At 51.6% G+C, this 18083-nt stretch overlaps 1 protein-coding gene across 1 annotated transcript in view; it reads left to right on the top strand.

The window, feature by feature from the left end:
- The window catches only part of NAT10 (N-acetyltransferase 10), a 42275-nt gene extending 24377 nt beyond the window's left edge, over nucleotides 1–17898 (top strand). The window contains exons 14-29 of the mRNA XM_065944781.1: nucleotides 107–257; nucleotides 545–641; nucleotides 1523–1639; nucleotides 2485–2586; nucleotides 2679–2753; nucleotides 3320–3436; nucleotides 4285–4418; nucleotides 4585–4633; nucleotides 7431–7527; nucleotides 7614–7724; nucleotides 8650–8822; nucleotides 9332–9451; nucleotides 9766–9864; nucleotides 10243–10316; nucleotides 11266–11349; nucleotides 14925–17898. Of these exons, the coding sequence (XP_065800853.1) occupies nucleotides 107–257; nucleotides 545–641; nucleotides 1523–1639; nucleotides 2485–2586; nucleotides 2679–2753; nucleotides 3320–3436; nucleotides 4285–4418; nucleotides 4585–4633; nucleotides 7431–7527; nucleotides 7614–7724; nucleotides 8650–8822; nucleotides 9332–9451; nucleotides 9766–9864; nucleotides 10243–10316; nucleotides 11266–11349; nucleotides 14925–15036 (1712 nt within the window). The 3' untranslated portion in view covers nucleotides 15037–17898. The remainder of the gene's footprint in view (nucleotides 1–106; nucleotides 258–544; nucleotides 642–1522; nucleotides 1640–2484; nucleotides 2587–2678; nucleotides 2754–3319; nucleotides 3437–4284; nucleotides 4419–4584; nucleotides 4634–7430; nucleotides 7528–7613; nucleotides 7725–8649; nucleotides 8823–9331; nucleotides 9452–9765; nucleotides 9865–10242; nucleotides 10317–11265; nucleotides 11350–14924) is intronic.
- Nucleotides 17899–18083: the final 185 nt, after the last annotated feature.

The raw sequence follows: 18083 nt of genomic DNA, 5'->3' as shown, positions 1-18083 counted from the left end.
ATTCTTAAGCCATATTTATGTGGCTACCACGTGACAGAGATCAAGTAGAACATTTGCCTTGATCTCCTGGACAAAACGTATTTAGTCTTGTGTGTGTTCTGAACAGTGCGAACCCTGCATGAGGTATCCCTGCAGGAGTCGATCCGATACGCCCCTGGGGACGCCGTGGAGAAGTGGCTGAACGACCTGCTGTGCCTGGATTGCCTCAACATCACCCGGATTGTCTCCGGCTGCCCCTTGCCTGAAGCCTGTGAGCTGTATCCTCCTGGGTTCCATTCATTCTGTGAAAGGGAGAGGGGATGATGGGAGAGTTAAACCTATGGTTCTGGCCCTTTGCTTCATGGGCTGCTGCTCTGGGAAGAGGAGAAGGTGGAATGTTCTCGATTTTCCTTCTCTTCCTTCCCTAATATGTTTCTGCTTAGAAACAGGGCCTCCTCTTCCCAGGCTGAGGGAACCCACGTATCCAGGTTGTCCTTGGAAGTAGCTAGCATGTCTTGTTCAGGGCTCTCTTTGATATGTTTTGGTTGCTTAACCTCAAATCCAGCTACTATGTTAATAGAGATACCCTCTTTTGCTACCACAAGGCCTCCGAGGTTTTCCTCCAACGGCTTATGGCTCTCTACGTGGCTTCTCATTACAAGGTAACTGAAAACAGCCCTCAAGTGAACTTCAGCAGTGAATTCCGGCTCTTGGCAGTGCCTTTTTACTTGACTTTTTGCATCTTTTGTTACCCAGTGGCTCAGGTGACCATTCCACTGGAACTAGAATGTCCCGAGGTTGGCAGGGGCCAGGGGTCCTACTTCAGGGTTGCATTTCCCATTGTTGTTCAGGCTTGTCTTGGGCTCCAGCTTTGTATATGGAGCGTGGGAGTTCTGCATGTAGCTCCATGTGTGGTACCTGGAGAGGGTGGTAAGTTTTGCCCATTTTAAGAGGGGTACTTATATTTCTTGCCAGTTGGCTGAATGGATGGGCTGAGATGACATAGCAGTTGTAATCAGGGGGGTGCTCTGTGACCTGAGAGGAGACTTACACCCCTGGCTATTTTTAGGGATTAGTGAATTAGAATTTAAAATGTTTGGAAGTCTTAAAAACTAAAAAGAACATTGGAAAGGACACTTTGTATGTGTCTAGGTAGCATTTTTATGAATAATAGCCTTTAATAGAAGGCTGAAGGGTTGGTATTAGAAGCCCTGAGAGGTTTTCCTAAAATAGCAGCCTCTTATCAGGGGGAACGTCACTTCCCAGCTGTGAGGTACCTAGTGCTAACTAAGCAGTTCTCCGCCCCTGCTCTGCAGCCTCAGCGCTCGTGGTGAGGTGACAGCGAACATAGGAGGCTTGTCCCACTGAAGTCCTTATGGAGAGTGTCAGGCTGGCCAGCCGAGGTGCTGGCATGAGCTTTCCTGGGTTTCAGCACTTCACTTGGCTTCGGGGAAGGCAGTTGTCCGGTCATGATTCTGGAGTAGCCGCTGGAGGAAGGACGGGATGAGGAGTGGTCCTCACTGACCGTGTTTGTGCTCCACAGAACTCTCCCAACGACCTCCAGATGCTTTCTGATGCCCCTGCTCACCATCTCTTCTGCCTCCTGCCTCCTGTGCCCCCCACCCAGAATGCCCTTCCAGAAGTGCTTGCTGTCATCCAGGTACAGAAGCTGAGGTGTCCTTGTGGCGTCGATTTGGGAACCGCTTAGGCAGTCAAGGATTAGTGGCTCAGTAACGGGAGTGCAGAGCCCAAGCTGCTGATTCTTGGGCTGGAGCCAAGTGACTGGGTGTATCCAGGTAGGCACTGAGGGTGCAGAAGAAACCACCACCCTGACACACACCCAAAGCCTCGCTGCTCACGGATGGCTGAAAGGCAGAATTGGCTTTGCATATTTTGACTTACAGCTCCTGAAACAGAACTTTGTTTTCTTCTTTATTTCAAAAGCAATCCATGGTACTTGTAAAATTAAAAGGCAGATTGGAAACATGTTTTTAGTGCATGGCATGTATGCATTTCTTTATCGTTTTTCTTATCCACAAACATGGGATCATAGTATTTGGCAATCTTTTTTTTCAACATGTCAAATATTCGTAATTTGCCAGGGTTACATTGTATTTCATTACATGCACATACCGTGTTTAACTGTGTTTACACATGAGTCATTGTGAATTTGCACAGTTCTGAACAGAGCCATGTGACCTTCCCGGAGTCTTAATCGATGAGCTCACGTGTGCACCGTGTGTGGAGACCCTCAGCTAGTCTGGTTTTGCTTTTTGGGCCAGGAGGCTGTCAGTATTCTGCCTCCTTAGGTGACGGTGTCAGGATGCCCACGGGACATAGTAATGAAACTTCCGTTGGAAACAGATGAGTTGGTTACAGGGTTAAGTGTGAGCAGGAGTGGAAACAGGCGGCCTGGTCAGAGCAAGGGCAGAGCTCTGGTGAGGTTCTATGGGTGGGCGGTCTCCCTGGAGCCCGCCTCTCTGCACCATTCTGCTTTCCCCGCAGGTGTGCCTCGAGGGGGAGATTTCTCGCCAGTCCATCTTAAACAGCCTGTCTCGGGGCAAGAAGGCTTCAGGTGACCTGATTCCATGGACAGTGTCAGAACAGGTGAAGTGGTTTCCCTGGTGTCTCGGGGGTAAGCTGGCGATGTTGGAGGCTGTCTTCTGTTGTTGAGTTACTGGCTTGTGCCTCCCTCACAGTTCCAAGACCCAGACTTCGGCAGTCTCTCAGGTGGAAGGGTGGTTCGCATTGCTGTTCACCCGGATTATCAAGGGGTAATGTGTCCTCGTGCCTTCAAACCTGGCATGCTGTTGTTAGTTGCAGGCATGTTGCTGGTCACTCATTAGGCCAGGTGTACTTGGTTGTTTAAATAGGAAGCTGGTCAAGGAGTAGCAGACCCAGGTGCTGTGGGCAATTTGATCCGGGGCTGGGTGGGAAGGCAGGGTGGTTGTATACAGTTGCCCTTCCCTTTGTGAGGACAGAGGGCTGGTGAACCAGATCTACTTACTGTCATGACTACCTGTCTTGGAAGTCTCCACTCAGGAGTTAGCTGGAGAGTCATCAGTTTGGCGCTGGCTGAGCCGTGGATCAGAAAGCGTGGCCGGCCAGCCTACCACTCGGGTGGCAGATGGGTGGGCTAGATGGTGCAAGAGCGAGGGTCTTGCTACATGAGGACTTGAGCGTCTCGGCTTTGACCTTGTTGGGGGGTTTGATTGGTTCTGTTTGCCAAAGGCAGTGTGACCCAGAGTGAGGCTTTCTAGAAGTGGTACAGGGGTGCAGAAGTGCTTAGACGCTGGGGACATCTCTGCTCCCCGCGCCCGTTTCCCTCGTGTGCTCACAGATGGGCTACGGCAGCCGGGCCCTGCAGCTGCTGCAGATGTACTATGAGGGCAGCTTCCCTTGTCTTGAGGAGAAAGTCCTGGAGACGTCTCGGGAGATTCACACCGTCAGCAGTGAGGTAATCGTCTTCCGGCCGGGCTCCCGGTTCCTGGAGGAGACCAGGTTTCTCTCTGGGTCTTTGGGATCATCCTCAAGAGCGGTCTTGTGGCCTGGGCTACTCTGGGCAGCTGAGCTCCTCTCTGGTTTTGGAGACGCTTCTCTCTCTCCAGCTAACACTTAAACTGAGGCCTTCAGATCGGCATCATCAGCCTCACCTGGAGACGTGTTAAGTCTGTCAGTCCCTGAATCGAGGCTCTGGGGTAGGACCCAGTAATCTGGGTCTTAACGAGCTCCCAGGTGATGCTGATGTCCCTTTGAGCTTCAAGCCCCAGCTCTGCAGTCTCCTCCCTTCAGTACTGAACCCGGACCCAGGAAGGCTCTGTCTTTCTGGATATAACACTAGGAACCAGGGCGACTTTTCACATGGGTTCATTTGATTTTTTTTCACAAATGTGCCTATTCAGGAGGTGGGGAGGGCTTATGTTTAAGGTCAGGCTCAGAGGTTTGTCACTTCCCAAGACACTGGAGCCATCCAGTGGCAGACCTGCATCTTCAGCTCATCTTTAGAACCCTGCTGCCTCTGTCTCTTTGTACATGTGTTCAGTGTTTCTAAACATGTGGCTATTTCCTGAATTCTGGGTTCCGAGCCGTGTGATTCCAGGCTCGTCTAGGGGTTTGGGATTCTTGGGAATGATCACTGGGCTTAGCGGTGTGTTTACATTTTAAAAACCATGGGAACAAACCTAGAAACTTGCCCTAGTTTTTGGTGTGTTCGTCCAGAGCCTGGCGTGGCTGGAGTGCTTGGGAATGTTGCTAACCTTCCTGTTCCTCTGCTGGGTGGACATGCCCTCCCCTGGCATCCTCCAGGCCGTCAGCTTGCTGGAAGAAGTCATCACTCCCCGGAAGGACCTGCCTCCCTTACTTCTCAAGCTGAATGAGAGGCCTGCTGAACGCCTGGACTACCTGGGAGTATCCTACGGCTTGACTCCCAGGCTCCTCAAGTAAGGGTCCGCTGGGCCCTGGTGTCCCGAGACCTCGCGTTCTGTGGGCCGTGTCTGTCTGTCTGGGGGCGACAGCCATCTGAGACTCCCCGTGGCCCTTCCCAGCCTGGTATGTCAGCCGCTCCCAGAAGGCTCACATGGGGACCTGCTCTCCATGTCTTTGCAGGTTCTGGAAACGAGCTGGCTTTGTTCCTGTTTATCTGCGACAGACCCCGGTGAGTGAGGCGTGTGGCAGAGGAGGGCCTGGTGATGGGTGTGTCCTTGCAGAGCCGGCTCCACTCTGAGCAGGCGTCCCTGTGCCGCCGGGAGGTTTGCTCTGATGGCTCCCAGGGCAGCCGGCCTCACTGAGATGCCACGTGGTCACACTCATCCCCCGGCCCCACCGGCCCCCAGGCAGTCTAGCAGCTTTGTGCTTGATTGAGATGGCAGAGGTGCACTTGGACTTGTTTCCCTGGTTCTGGAATCCTGTCACTGGGGGCCTTCTCGAATTTTTACTTTTTAAAAAATAGGAAGGAAAGTGGCTTTAGCAATGCTTGCGGTAAGTTGGTATCTGAAGGAGGAATGTGCTTGTGTGGTCAGCAGAGCTGTAGAGAATAGAGTGGAAGGTGAGAGAGCTAGTGAGTCAGGGCATTAGAAGAAATATTCAGCACCTGCAGTGAATCAGGCAGTGAGTAAGATAAGGACAGCTTGTTTTCTAATGAGTAGAAATAGGCAGCAAAAAGTGAGCAAACAAGAAATGCTCAGATAGTGATGGTGTGATGAGTGGTCAGGCTTCTGGGGGTGACGTTTCAAACTGCAGCCTGAACGGTCAGAGTGGACCGGCCATGTGACAGTCCTGCCCGCAGAAAAGAGCGTTTCCAAGCAGAGGGCACAGCAAATGTGAGGACCTGAGGTGGAAAGGACGTTGGTGATTTGAAGGAGACAGAAGGTTGGTGTGGCTGGAGGACCCTTGAAAGCGTGCTGGTTCGTGGTAGGGCAGCTCCCTGCTCCAGTGGAGGGAGGGGTTAGCGGGGAGGTTCTGGGGCTGCCATGTGGGCAGTGGACCACAGTCGAGGCGTGGAGATAAGCGGATGAGAAGGGGTGGCGTGGCTCAGGGGGACGTAGTGAGGGGAGAGAAGGGGCCGGATGCCAGGGCTGTTTGGAAGGTGAACTGAGTTGAAGGGTGGAGATGTGGAGGATGATTGAACAGAAGTCTTGACGGTAGTTCTTTGATTTTTGGCTTGAGAGACTGGGTGTTAGAGGTGCTGTTCGCTGAGGATAAGACTCAGTGGGGAGGACCAGGTTTGGAGGTGGAAGTGGGAACTGTTTTGGGGTCTAATAAGACCTCCAAGTGGAAGTAGGGAATAGGCAGTTGACCACAGGAATCTGGAATTTGAAGAAGAGGCTGGGCCTGGAGATAGATTTAAGAGTCATCAGCTTTCTCTTAATAGAATGTATTCCTGGGGTAAAGGATCTTGGAGGGGGTCACTGTCTGTCTTCTTCACAGCTGTAACCCTAGCACTTAATAGCGTCTGCTGTGTATAGCATGTGTTCAGGAAATACTTTTGTCCAGTGAATAAGTTTTTAAAGCTGTTGAAAGTAGGGGCTGGGAATAAAGGTGAGTCCTTGGATGTTCCAGAATTTAGAGGAATGAGTCGGAAAATACAGCAAGGTGGGGGGCTGAGGAGGAATAGCTGTGATCTGTAGGAGAAGGGCAGGGTCTGTGGTTTAAAGAAGGGGAGTCATTGCCCTCGAGAGAGTGAATAAGTTGAGGACAGTTGACTTATGGACTGGCACTGGTGATTGGAGTGAAGGTGGCTTCTGTGGAGGGGTCACCCTGACAGGAGAGAGAGGGAGGTGAGGACATAGACCGAATAGGTGGTTCCCACATGAGGCAGAGGGGCCAGAGGAATAGGTCCCTGCAGGGAGATTGGAGTTGGGGTGGGAGATTGAGCTGGGTCAGCCGGGAGACTCCAGAACATGCTCGTCGGCTGAAGGCTGTGGTCCTGCAGAGCTCGTGCAGACACAGGTGAGGGGGGCTGATGACAGGACTGCAGGCCCAGAAGAGGCCGGAGGGCAGCAGAGATGGCCAGCACATCCCCCACAACTGGAGGGCAGCGAAGAGTGTGGGCGCAGAGGGCGTTGGGTGGTGACTGGAGGTCGTGCCAGGAGGGTGACATTCTCCTGAGCGCTCTGTTTCGCCGGAGAGGGGATGCCAGCAGCTCAGAGGGAGTGTCGGAGGTGTGGTTTTAGAGAACTCAGGGTCAATATCCAAGGGAGATGCCCATTTGAGAGTTCAAAGCTGGACTGGTGAGGACCAGTGGGTGTGTGGCTGCTTCCACGGGGCCGGAGCAGCCGTGGAGGGGCTGGTCCTCATCAGCGAGGCTGGTCGAGTCCGGGGTGTGGCCTTGGCCGTCGACTGCAGAGAGCATGCTGGAGCCAGTGAGTTCAGCACAGGCTGCGTGTGTCCCTGGGTGCTGGTACCGTGCACCGCGTACTTGTGACTTGGTGGTGGCATTTTGTTACTCGAACACCCTTCAGTTGAAATCCGTTAGATACTTTTATGGTGTTGGGCTGTGTGGTTGTCATCTAGTAAATTTTAAAACCTGTGGTTACTGTCTTAGAACCTAAAGGAGCCTGCCCTTGTGAACCTGTCGCCAACATGAGAACCCCCACCATGCTATTTTCTGGTCATGGAGTCTTTGCTGTGAGCGCCCAAAACATGTTGATTGGGTCATGTGGTGTTGAAGCTGTAATGCCTCTCGGCTCATAGTCAGACCTGGTGTGAGCCAGGGGCTCACAGCAGAAGGCGTGCTCTGAAGGTTCGAGCAGCTTTGCTCCATCGCGGGGGCCACCAGGACGGAGTAGCTTCTGGAAGCTGTCGTGTAGGCAGTGGGCCCTGCAAGAATGAGGGCGAGGCCGCCCCTCTCTCTGGGGAGGAAGCGAGGGTCCGTAGAGCATGCTTACCCGTGAGCGTTGACAGGGACTTCATAAAAGGGGCCTTGGTGCCAGTCAGGGGTCTGTGTTCCCCAGAATGACCTGACCGGAGAGCACTCGTGCATCATGCTGAAGACGCTGGTGGACGAGGAGGAGGCCGACCAGGGCGCCTGGCTCTCCGCCTTTTGGAAAGGTGAGTGGGGGAGTGAACGTGGGGGGCAGCCAGGTGACGGGCCCCGGGCCCTGCAGACCTCTGACTCTATCTAGTTGGACCCGCAGATTTCCGAAGGCGGTTCCTAGCCCTGCTGTCTTACCAGTTCAGCACCTTCTCTCCTCCCCTGGCTCTGAACATCCTTCAGAACAGAAACATCGGGAAACCCGTGCAGCCGGGTGAGCTGGCTGGGTGGCGGACCGGAGGGCTGGCGGGGCTTGGTGGTGCAGAACGTATGGAAGGCTGGCGTGTGGTCCAGGAGGCGGGCTAGACTAGACATGGAGGGACCGGCTGCAGGCCTGTATCCCCCGCCTCCACCTCCGCTCAGCAGTCCCTGCCCCATCCCAGGGCGTCCGTCACGTGCTGTGCCTGTCATCCTCACGACAGGACTAGAGGCGTGTGTGACTTGGCTTCAGAGACATATGTAAGGCCTGCAGCTAGTCAGTTCTGGAATCTGTTCTAAATCCCATGAGCTAGGGCAACTAGCTCAATTCTGAGGCTCTATTTCCTCAGTCATGAAATTGGAATAAGAATCTGCTGCCAACCTTCTGTAGCCAACACATAGAAGTGCTTTGGGCACACAGATTCTGTTTGAATACTTAAAATATAAAAAAGGTGTAAGGGATCATTAGTGCTAACAGCTGTGGGGGTTTTTTCCCCCTGTTGGTTGTTATGTGAATGTGTGTCTCTTTGGGGATCAATTATATTTGGGTGGAAAAATCTATTTCTGGAGCTGGGGGGTGAGCATGTGTGCTGCCTGTGAAGCTGGGTCCTGAGGAGAAGTGGCAAAGTGGGGAAAATACTGGGTCCTCTGACCCCAGGGCACTGATGCTCAGAGTCCCACGCCAACAGGAGGGTCACACACCACCTGCCCCCATCACACGGCCCGAGCTGCCTCCCCTCTGCATGAGGAGGTCGGGGCTGCCCGAGGCGGGGTGTTGAATGGGTGGGCAGGCACTTTCAGGTGGTCCTCCCCTGCTCTGGCTGAAGGCTGGTGGAAGAACAGCTGCTGGGTGCCACCCGGGGACCCTTGTGCGTGCCGTGTGGGAATTCTGGCAAGGGTGTCGGGCTGACCTGACCTGTCTGGATCTGTCACATGTCCAGCCCTACGCCGGGAGGAGCTGGAAGCACTCTTCCTCCCCTACGACCTGAAGAGGCTGGAGATGTATTCACGGAACATGGTCGACTATCACCTCATCATGGACATGATCCCGGCCATCTCCCGGCTGTATTTCCTGAACCAGCTGGGGGACCTGGCCCTGTCCGCGGCCCAGTCGGTAGGTTACCTGCTGCTCATGTGCTGGTTTTGTGGAGCAGTTTATATGCTGGGAGTTGGTAGGCTGCTATGACATAACTTTGAGGATTTAGTTCTTCGTGGTTCTGATAGCATTTACTTCTTCATGGTTCTGATGAGGGGGTAGAGGTCCCCTTTTGCAGGTTGGGGACCCTTGGGCTCTCCAGTCGAGCCATGAGCCCAGCAAAACAGTTAGTAGAAGAGCTGCTGTCTGAACCCATTTTCTTCCACCCCACCATGTGCCTCGATTCTGCTTATCAGAGGTCCAAGAGCACTCTGTACTGTAACACAGCTGTGAAACGGCTGTTTGCTGGGGTAAGAAGTTAGTCTGGATTTCAGGAGGAAGGCGTGCTTCCTGGTGGATGAGCGGGAAGATCTCCCGGTAGTGCCAGTCGATGTTTTGACCAAGGGAGAGTAATTCTGGTTCTCGGTGCCATTTTAATGGATAAAAGCCTGTCCTGGCAGCACTCCAACAGATTTCCTGTCCCCCAGGCTCTTCTCTTGGGGATCGGCCTGCAGCACAAGTCTGTGGACCAGCTGGAAAAGGAGATCGAGCTGCCCTCAGGCCAACTGATGGGACTCTTCAACCGGATCATCCGCAAGGTTGTGAAGGTAACCTCAGCCGAGGGCAGGATTTTGGCCTATTTTCTACCCAAAGATGCAGAAATGTTAACATTTGGTTCTGATTGCCTCAGATTTCTCTCTCTCTCTCTCACACACACACAGAAATGGGGGGCTTCAGCTGTAACATTCTCTCCCAGAGGCACCCCTGATTGGAGTGTGACTTGTCTCCAGTGTTTGCCTGCTCCCACCATGAGTGCGTGGCCTCCTAAACCACGCGGAGTGTGCGCTAAATGATTTAGTAATGAGCGGTTGGGTCTCGGCTGCTCCTTCATCTTCTGCTTCTCGACCTTGGTCTTTTGTAGCTGTTTAATGAAGTGCAGGAGAAAGCCATCGAGGAGCAGATGGTGGCAGTGAAGGATGTGCTTATGGAACCCACAATGAAGACGTTGAGCGACGACCTGGTACAAACACCAAACGTCCCCTCTGCCCTGGAGGAAAAGCCCTCGGCACTGGCCCAGCTCAGGGGCGCTGGGGTCCTAGGGGTGTGAGGGGCGCACTCCCCTCGTTTCCCTGCCTTTGCGTGTGCTCCCGGCCCTGGACGGGGCCTCCCATTGAGTGTGTGTGAGAGCCGGCAGTCAGGCAGCTGCTGTTACAATACTTGCTTGTCCTTTTAGATTTTTCAGAAGGCATATTTTATGTTCGCATACACTTTAATAAGAGCTTCCTCTGTAGGTGTGGGAGGTGGTGAGTGTGGTGAAGGAGAGGTCTGCTGGTGGTCATGACGGTGTTCTTCCCCCTCAGCTCTATCTCATTTGTACCCTGCCCGATTCTGACCACAGGACGAAGCGGCCAAGGAGTTTCAAGAGAAACATAGGAAAGAAGTGGGGAAGCTGAAGGACATGGACCTCTCTCAGTAAGGCCCCTCGGCTGCTTTCGGGAAGCACAGAGACCCTGCTCGTTTCCTCTGATTCACATCCTGGGTGCCCCGGAAGCTGTGTTTCATGGGATTGTTCTTAGAAGCACTAACAGCTAAAAACCTCCCCATTCACTATTTGCATAATTTTGAAGGATTTCTTTTCCCTACATCTGCTCTGCCACTTTGTAAGTCATGACTTGCAGATGGTGTTGTATCCCAGGCCCCTCAGGGGAGGGGGTTGCTGATCTGTGAGCACCCACTTTGAGTGACTACTTTTTAATACTTGACTTTTGATGTGAATTTGAAGAAAGTGTTCTATTGCCAACATTCCAGCAAAACTCCCTTCCTCTCCAGCCTTCTGTGCCCTGGAAGTTACAGTCCTTTTCGAGCTTCAGCTACAGTGGTGGTGCCTGCCTCATAGACTGTGAATAATGCTCCAGAATTTGGTGGCTTTTGAGCCTTTTTGACCCCTAGTCCTGTTGCCAGGTCATTAGGGATGGTGGTTGGACATCAGATGGAGGCAGCCTGGAGGTCCAAGAGCAGGGTATTGAGCTTTGCCCTCGGCTTTGCAGCTTAATTAAACCCTTGACTTGCCAGGACTGCTAGATCCCAGAGGTGGGGCGGGCAGGGTGCAGTCCGGGGGCTTGTGGGCTGTGGAGGTGGGGGCGAGCAGGGAGATGGGGGACAACAGGAGGCTTCCCTTGGGCGGTTGGTGCGTCGGGTGGGAGACGTCGGGCGGCTGCCCTCTGTGCCCATGACCCCTGCTGGCCCCGCTTGCCCCGGTGACGTTCCCATCCCCTGCTCCCTGGTGTACAGATGCTGGCCTATCTCAGCCTGGCTTTCATGGCAGGACATGTGGGATGAGAACGTCGCCACCCTCTTACTTCTTTTAAGCTGTCTTTTCTTCCTTTGAACAGGCTTTCATGCTTCCTTTTTTTTTTTTTAGATATGTAATCCGTGGGGACGATGAAGAATGGAATGAAGTTTTGAACAAAGCTGGGCAGAATGCCTCGATCGTCAGCCTAAAAAGGTGAGGGCGCGGCATCCACCAGGAGGGGAGGCTTCTGGCCTTCTCTCTGCTTCCCTAGTGGCTTTCACTTGGGAAAGGAGGCTGAGGCAGGTACTTTGAGGAGTCACTGTCCTCTCCTTTGAGGGTTGTTACTTTTGTATCATATCTCCTACTGATCAGTTGGATGCTTGGATCTCTGCATCCCTCATATTCTCAGACATGTCAGGGAGCTGGGCTTGAACAGCCCTGGAGTTGCTGCTGACTGAGCACTTGCTGGGAGCTTTAATGCAGCTTTCCCTTCATGCTCAGGACAACAGAGGTGGCTTTTTTCTTACATCAGTGCTTTTCTTTTATTGAAGTGTAATTGATTTACAGTGTAGTGTAACTGACTTACAGTATTGCTGTGCCGCAGTGAAGTGACTCAGTTATACATACATATATATATATATATGTATACTTTTTCATATTCTCTCCCATTGTGGTTTATCACAGGATGTTGAATGGAGTTCCCTGTGCTATATAATAGGATAATGTTGATTCATTCTGTATACACCAGTTTGCATCTGCTAATCCCAGACCCCATTCCCTCCCTCTCCTGCCTCCCTCCCCCTTGGCAGCCACAAGTCTGTTCTCTCTTTCTGTGATTCTGTTTCATAGAGAGGTTCATTTGTGTCACATTTTAGATTCCAGATACCAGTGATGTCATGTGGTATCTGTCGTTCTCCTTCTGACTTATTTCACTTAGTATGATGATCTCTAGTTGCATCCATGTTGCTGCAATGGCATTATTTCATTCTCTCTACGGCTGAGTGTGATTCCATTGTATATACGTGCCCCAGCTTCTTTACCCACTCGTCCCTGGGCATTCAGGTCGCTTCCCTATCGTGGCTGTTGTGAACAGTGCTGCGGTGTACACAGGGTTGCATATATGGTTTTGAATTACAGTTTTGTCTAGATACGTACCCAGGAGTGGGGTTGCTGGGTCATAGTTGTTCAGTTCATCTCTTTGCGACCCCATGGACTGCAGCACTCTCGCCTTCCCTGTCTTTCGTCATCTCGTGGAGTTTGCTCAAATTCATGTCCATTGACTCTGTGATGCCATCCAATCATCTCATCCTCTGTTTTCCATATTGACCACTAACTTACATTCCCACCAGCAGTGTAGGAGGGTTCTCTCTTCTCCACACTCGCTCTGGCAGTTGTTAACTGTAGACTTTTTAACGATGGCCATTCTGACCAGCTGGAGGTGGTGCCTCACTGCACTTCTGATTCGCGTCTCTAATACTTGGCAATGCTGAGCCTTGCATGTGCCCGTTGGCCATTTGTATGTCTTCTTTGGAGAAAGGTCTCTTTAGGTTTTCTGCCCATTTTTAAATTTTTTTATTTTTTTTAATATTGAGCTATATGAACTATTCATATATTTTGGAAATTAAGCCCTCGTTCATCGCATCATTTGCAAATGTTTTTTCCCATTCTGTAGGTTTCTTTTTGTTTATGGTTTCCTTTGCTGTGCAAAAGCTTGTAAGTGTGATTAGATCCCATTTATTTATTTTTGTTTTTATTTCTGTTTGGGAGACTAACCTAAAAAACATTGGTATTTTGCCCATGTTCTCTTCTAGGAGTTTTATGGTTCTATCACTGCTTTAAAGATGAAGTAATAACCAAGGCTCTCAGGTGTTAGATGACTTCCCAAGAAGCATATAGCTAGTAAGAGCCACAGCCAGAATCAGGACCAGGTCTGTCCACTGCGAAGCCCATAGTTTCACCTGCTGTCCTCTCCTTCCTCTAAGCCAGTGGTTCTCAACGTTGTGGGTTGTGGACCCCAAGTGGCTTTTGTGCATGTTGGTTGTATCTATCAATATTTCCCATTTTAGAAATGGAATACTGGGAAGTTTACAAAAAAATGTTTTCTCATTCAAAATTAACAGTCATGGACTCATTACGGGTTTTTTAAAGTAACTTTTCATGAAAATTTTATAAGAGTGGGAATGTCTTACATTTACGTTTTCCCAAGTCTCTCTAATATCTGGGAAACTAGGAGGCAGCTGGATTCTCCTGTCTGCTGTGCTGTCACATGGCTTCTGGCCTCTGGAGAATAGAGCAACTGGGAGAGAATGAAGTAGAAAAGGCAAGTTACATATTAGGATTGTTTTGGAAATAGTTTTGACTTTGGGGTGGGGTCCACCTGGAGGGATCTTGGGGAACTCCAGGATTCCCTGGACTGCTTTTTGATAAACCTTTGCCCCAGCTCTACTTCTCTGCAGAGCCACATGTTTGAGGATGGCAGTAGTTCCGTGAGCCGGAACCCTCACTGGAGTTTCCCTGGGGAACACAGGGAGGCCTCTCCTGCCCTGGGCTTCTGGAGATGAGGCTTCCAGGGCTGGCTTGGGGGTTCGTGAGGAGGGTGAGTTGTTGACATTGCCATCAACAGAATCCCCTGAAGAGTTTTATTTGGAAAGAGGCCATCTTGTGACTCTAGGAGCCATAGACCCCTGAAATCAGATATCCTCTTCTGTCATCTCCATAAGTCACTGCGCTGCCTGGAAGTTTCCATCAGTGCTGGCCCTGTTTTCATGATGGTCTCTGTCATGGCACAAAAGCCCACTGTCAATGTGTCCTAATTTCTGGTTTGGATGAGAAAGCAGACGTGGCCCAGGGCTGCTGATGACTGCCGCCTTGACTGTGGTGGCTTTGGAACCAGGCCGGCTGTGCACCCAGTGTGTGGCAGCCTGGTTCCCGTGCTCCGCCTCTCCTGCCTTTGGGTTGGCCGTCACTGCCTAGGGGAGCCTTCTGCATTACTATCCAGCTATGCATGTGTCCAAGGTTCAGTGTTAACGTCAAAGCTTGCGCTTTTGGAGGTGAAAACACTGACTGTCATTATGTATGCATTGAGGCATCTTTTGTTTTGTTAGCAGTCATTTCATTCAGCTGATGTTAATGGTCTCTGGACAGAATTGTTCACCCTATCCTTCTAAGGAGGTGTTTGTTTCCAGGGCAGAATGAGACTGGAGAGAAATTTGTAAAACTGTAAGATGGAAGGAAGGTGGCTGTTTCTGAGCTATTCTCATGTTAATCTGTCAGTCAGGGACCAGTGGCCAGCTGAAGTGTGTCCCTATTCCTTTGGGTTTTCTTTTCACTTAGGGGAAAGATAACAGCACATCAGAGAGGACTGTATGGTTTTTCTGGGAATTTCATGCTTTGTATTATATTGGGGACTGTCCTCATGGTCACTGGGATAATATGTCTGGTTTCCACAGCAATCCTCAATGGTAATTGATGTGAATGAATTTTTCTTGTGATGCCTTGGATTTTTCTTTAAGTTTTAGGAAGGGAAATGTACAGATTTCAGGAGTTAAGGTGTAGGTTTTTCCCTCCACAGCCTAAGAGCTTGGTCAGGGCGGGAGCTGGTTGGTACGTTGTGTCCTCAGCCCCCAGCACAGTGCCCTGTAGGCCTACAGAGACCATGTCTGGGTAACTGCACGTTCTTACATCAAGTTTCAGAGGACGGAAAGCCTTTTTCAGACAAAGCGGAGCGATCTGAAAGGGGTAACAGATCCAGCGTGTTTTCTTTCAACTCTTGTTTTTTTCTTTTCCAGTGACAAGAAAAGGAAGCTGGAGGCCAAACAAGAACCCAAACAGAACAAAAAGTTGAAGAAAAACAGAGATATGAAGAACAAAAAAGATATGAAACTGAAGCGGAAGAAATAGTGGAGAGACACTTGGGCGTCGGCAGCTGACTCGTAAGGAAATACCCTGACTTTCGGGACTGACTCTGGCGGGACTGAGTGGCAGCTGACTGGACTATTAAAAGCAACAGGAGTCCCCAGGAAACCCAGAAGCTGGCCAGGAATTCCGTCTATGGGCTGAGCGTGGCTTAAGGCAGAGTCACTTCCGAGTGGGTCTGCTCAGAACTCGACGGTTGGCACACATCTGGGCCTGTCTCTCCTCCCCCCAGTCCAGGCCTGCCTCTCCCATACGTTCATATTTCACTCGACGCCCAGCTTTCTCCATTCCTTCCTACACGTGTCGAAGCCATGCTGGCTCTCATCTCTTCTTGAGCGTCAAGTACACAGCTGTCTGGAGACCCCGGAGGTGGCCAGGGGGGCATCAAGGCCTGTCGTCATGAACTTGCCCAGGCTCGCTGAAGCCTGGAATCCCAGGAGCTCTAGTCCAGCCGTACCGCTGTGTCAGCCACGTTTAAGCGCTGGGACCCACACTGCCATGTTCCGACCCTTCCTCCCCCAGCAGTGACCCAGAAAAGCTTGACTTCTCAATTTAGGGAATGATATAGTGTCTGAGTCCCTAATACCTGTTACTTCATCCATTTGGGAAAAAAATGTTGGGAAAGACCCTTTTGCTAGCAGGGATGAGGGGAGACAGAGAATCTATTTTTAATAAATAGCATCCTAGAAAGACCAGCGGCCTGTGTGCCCGTCCACTGCACCTAGATGGGAGTTGGCTTTGCCCGTTTCTTCTGGATCTTGGCTGCAGGTGCACTTGGGGGTGCTGGCTTCAGGGCTCGGGGTGGCTGGGGCTTAGCGAGCTGGGAGCCCGTGGGAGAATTGACGGTGGTGACCCTGCTCGCTGTGGTCATTCTGAAGGACTTGGTGCAGCGCCTGGAAGCCAGCCAGCTGGGCCTCTCTCCACCCCTCGCTCCTGTCAGGTCATTTGATCCCCTCTGTCTCTTGTGGACAGGAGTGTGGTGGCTTCATATGTACTTTGGAATGTTTGGTATCTATTTTCCAGTCCCAAATCTGATACCATTGTTACTGAAACCTGGACCCTGCATCCTTGGCCAGGGATCGAACCCGGGCCCTCTGCAGTAGAAGCTTGGCCTCTGCAGTAGAAGCTTGGCATCCTAACCACTAGAGCACCACAGAACTCCCCCTCTGCTGATTCTATACAGTCCCCTATTCATGTCGTCAAGGGCAGGGGGAGTTCAGAGTGGAAGTTGGCTCCGTCGTGCTCTGGTTCTGATCTGCCTTTTTCCTCACCTCTGCATGTGAGTTGCTGGTGATCTTTCCGAGCTCCCTGAGTCAGATTTCAGCTTCTGTATTTTTTCTTATTTTTATCTAAAAAATTCCTGCGGTGGCTTTGGTTACTGTTCTTCCTTGGTTTTTCATAGACTTTACAAGGACTGTCTTCTGTGAGTCTAAGCAGATCCTTTCCTCAGCCCTGGTAGGTTATCTGGTTCCTAGAAGTATAGGCTGTGGACAGGGAAGGAAGAGGAGCTTCTGGAGCAAAGAGGATTAAATGTGCAGCTCCCAGGACAGATGGCCACAGAGAGGGGAGCAGATTCTGACCGCATGTGCCTGGGACCACCATGCCTTCTCCCCATTAAGTCTACAGGAAAGTTTAATGAGATGAAAAAAGTATTTGTTCCATTTTTCTCAGGTGAGTGCCTGAGCCTGCCTTTTAGAGAGGATTTTTTAAAAAGTTTATTTATTTGACTGTGCTGGGTCTTTGCTGTGAGTGTTTTCCTGTAGTTGTGGTACAAGGGCTTCTCATTGCAGTGGCTTCTCATGTTGCAGAGCTCGGGCTCTAGGCATGTGAGCTTTTAGTCTCCCGGGCTCTAGAAGAGCACAGATTGAGTAGTTGTGATGCACGGGCTTCGTTGCTTCCCAGCATGTGGGATCTTCCCGGATCAGAGATGGAACCTGCATCTTCTGTGTTGGCGGGTGGATTCTTTACCACTGAGCCACAGGGAAGCCCATCAAAGAGGGTTTTCGTAAAGAGGGTGGCTAAAATGCAGTCACGTCCTCAAAAGATCTGAGCTGGATGGTGTGTTAAAACCTCTCCATCCACACCACCTTACAGGTGCAGGACCCAGATTGGCCGAGTCCTTGCTCAGCACCTCTAGTGTCAAAGCCTGTCCTCGGCTCTGTTCCGTGGACTCTTTCTGGCCTTGGTGCTGGCTCTGCCTGGCCCTAGCTGTGACCTGGAGCACACTTCTTACTTCCACCCCCGTCCGCATGTGTGTAAACTGCAGGTGGTCATGACAGTACCTCCCTGGAAGGGCTGCTGTGAGGAGCGGAGAACAGTGCCCGGCGTGGAGCAGCCGTTCACCAAGCCTCTCTGCGTTCTGTGGCACGTGGAGCCCCGGGGAGCTGCTCTGTTAACCCGCAGGCGCCACGATGGACTGAATGAGGACTGGCTTTGTTCTAAAACCACAGCCTGTGCTATGGCCTTTCTCTGCACATGAAAAGGAAGTGAGCATCCCGCCTACTGTGTAGTCTTGGCGCTTATATTTGCAAAGTGTGTGTTCCTGAATAGGTCTCTGCACTTGGTGGTTGTGATCTTGGGTTCTCCTCCAAACCTGAAAAAGCACGCCTCCCCCAGACCTCACCATCTGGCCTCCAGACAGAGTGACATCTGTAAAGCTCGCTGTCTCAGGAAATCTCACTTGCAAAATGAATTCAGATAGGCCGCCTATGAATGCTGTCACCAGGCTGGGGAAGGGGCAGAAAAAACCTGAACAAAGAAGATTCCTCAATGGTCTCATCCCCCCTCCGCCACTCCGCCGAGCCGAGAGGGAGCCAGTGCTGGCCTGCTTCAGCGCTCCCACTGCTCATCTGTCCCCCACAGTCCCAGAGGACCCTCGAGTGACCAGGAGTGACACAAAGGGGGCTGCTGAGGCTGGGGGAGGGGAGGAGAGGAGTGACCGTCACCTTGGATAAATGTAGGCTCATTATCTGAGGCCATCACACCAGCCGCCACTCCCCCGGCCTGGAGGGGGTGGGACTGGCCTCCCCTGG

This window comes from Muntiacus reevesi, chromosome 9, assembly GCF_963930625.1.
Source record: "Muntiacus reevesi chromosome 9, mMunRee1.1, whole genome shotgun sequence".
Classification (NCBI taxonomy): Eukaryota; Metazoa; Chordata; class Mammalia; order Artiodactyla; family Cervidae; genus Muntiacus; species Muntiacus reevesi.
Note: the sequence above shows the minus strand (reverse complement) of the source record. Positions and strands in the feature narration are given on the sequence as shown.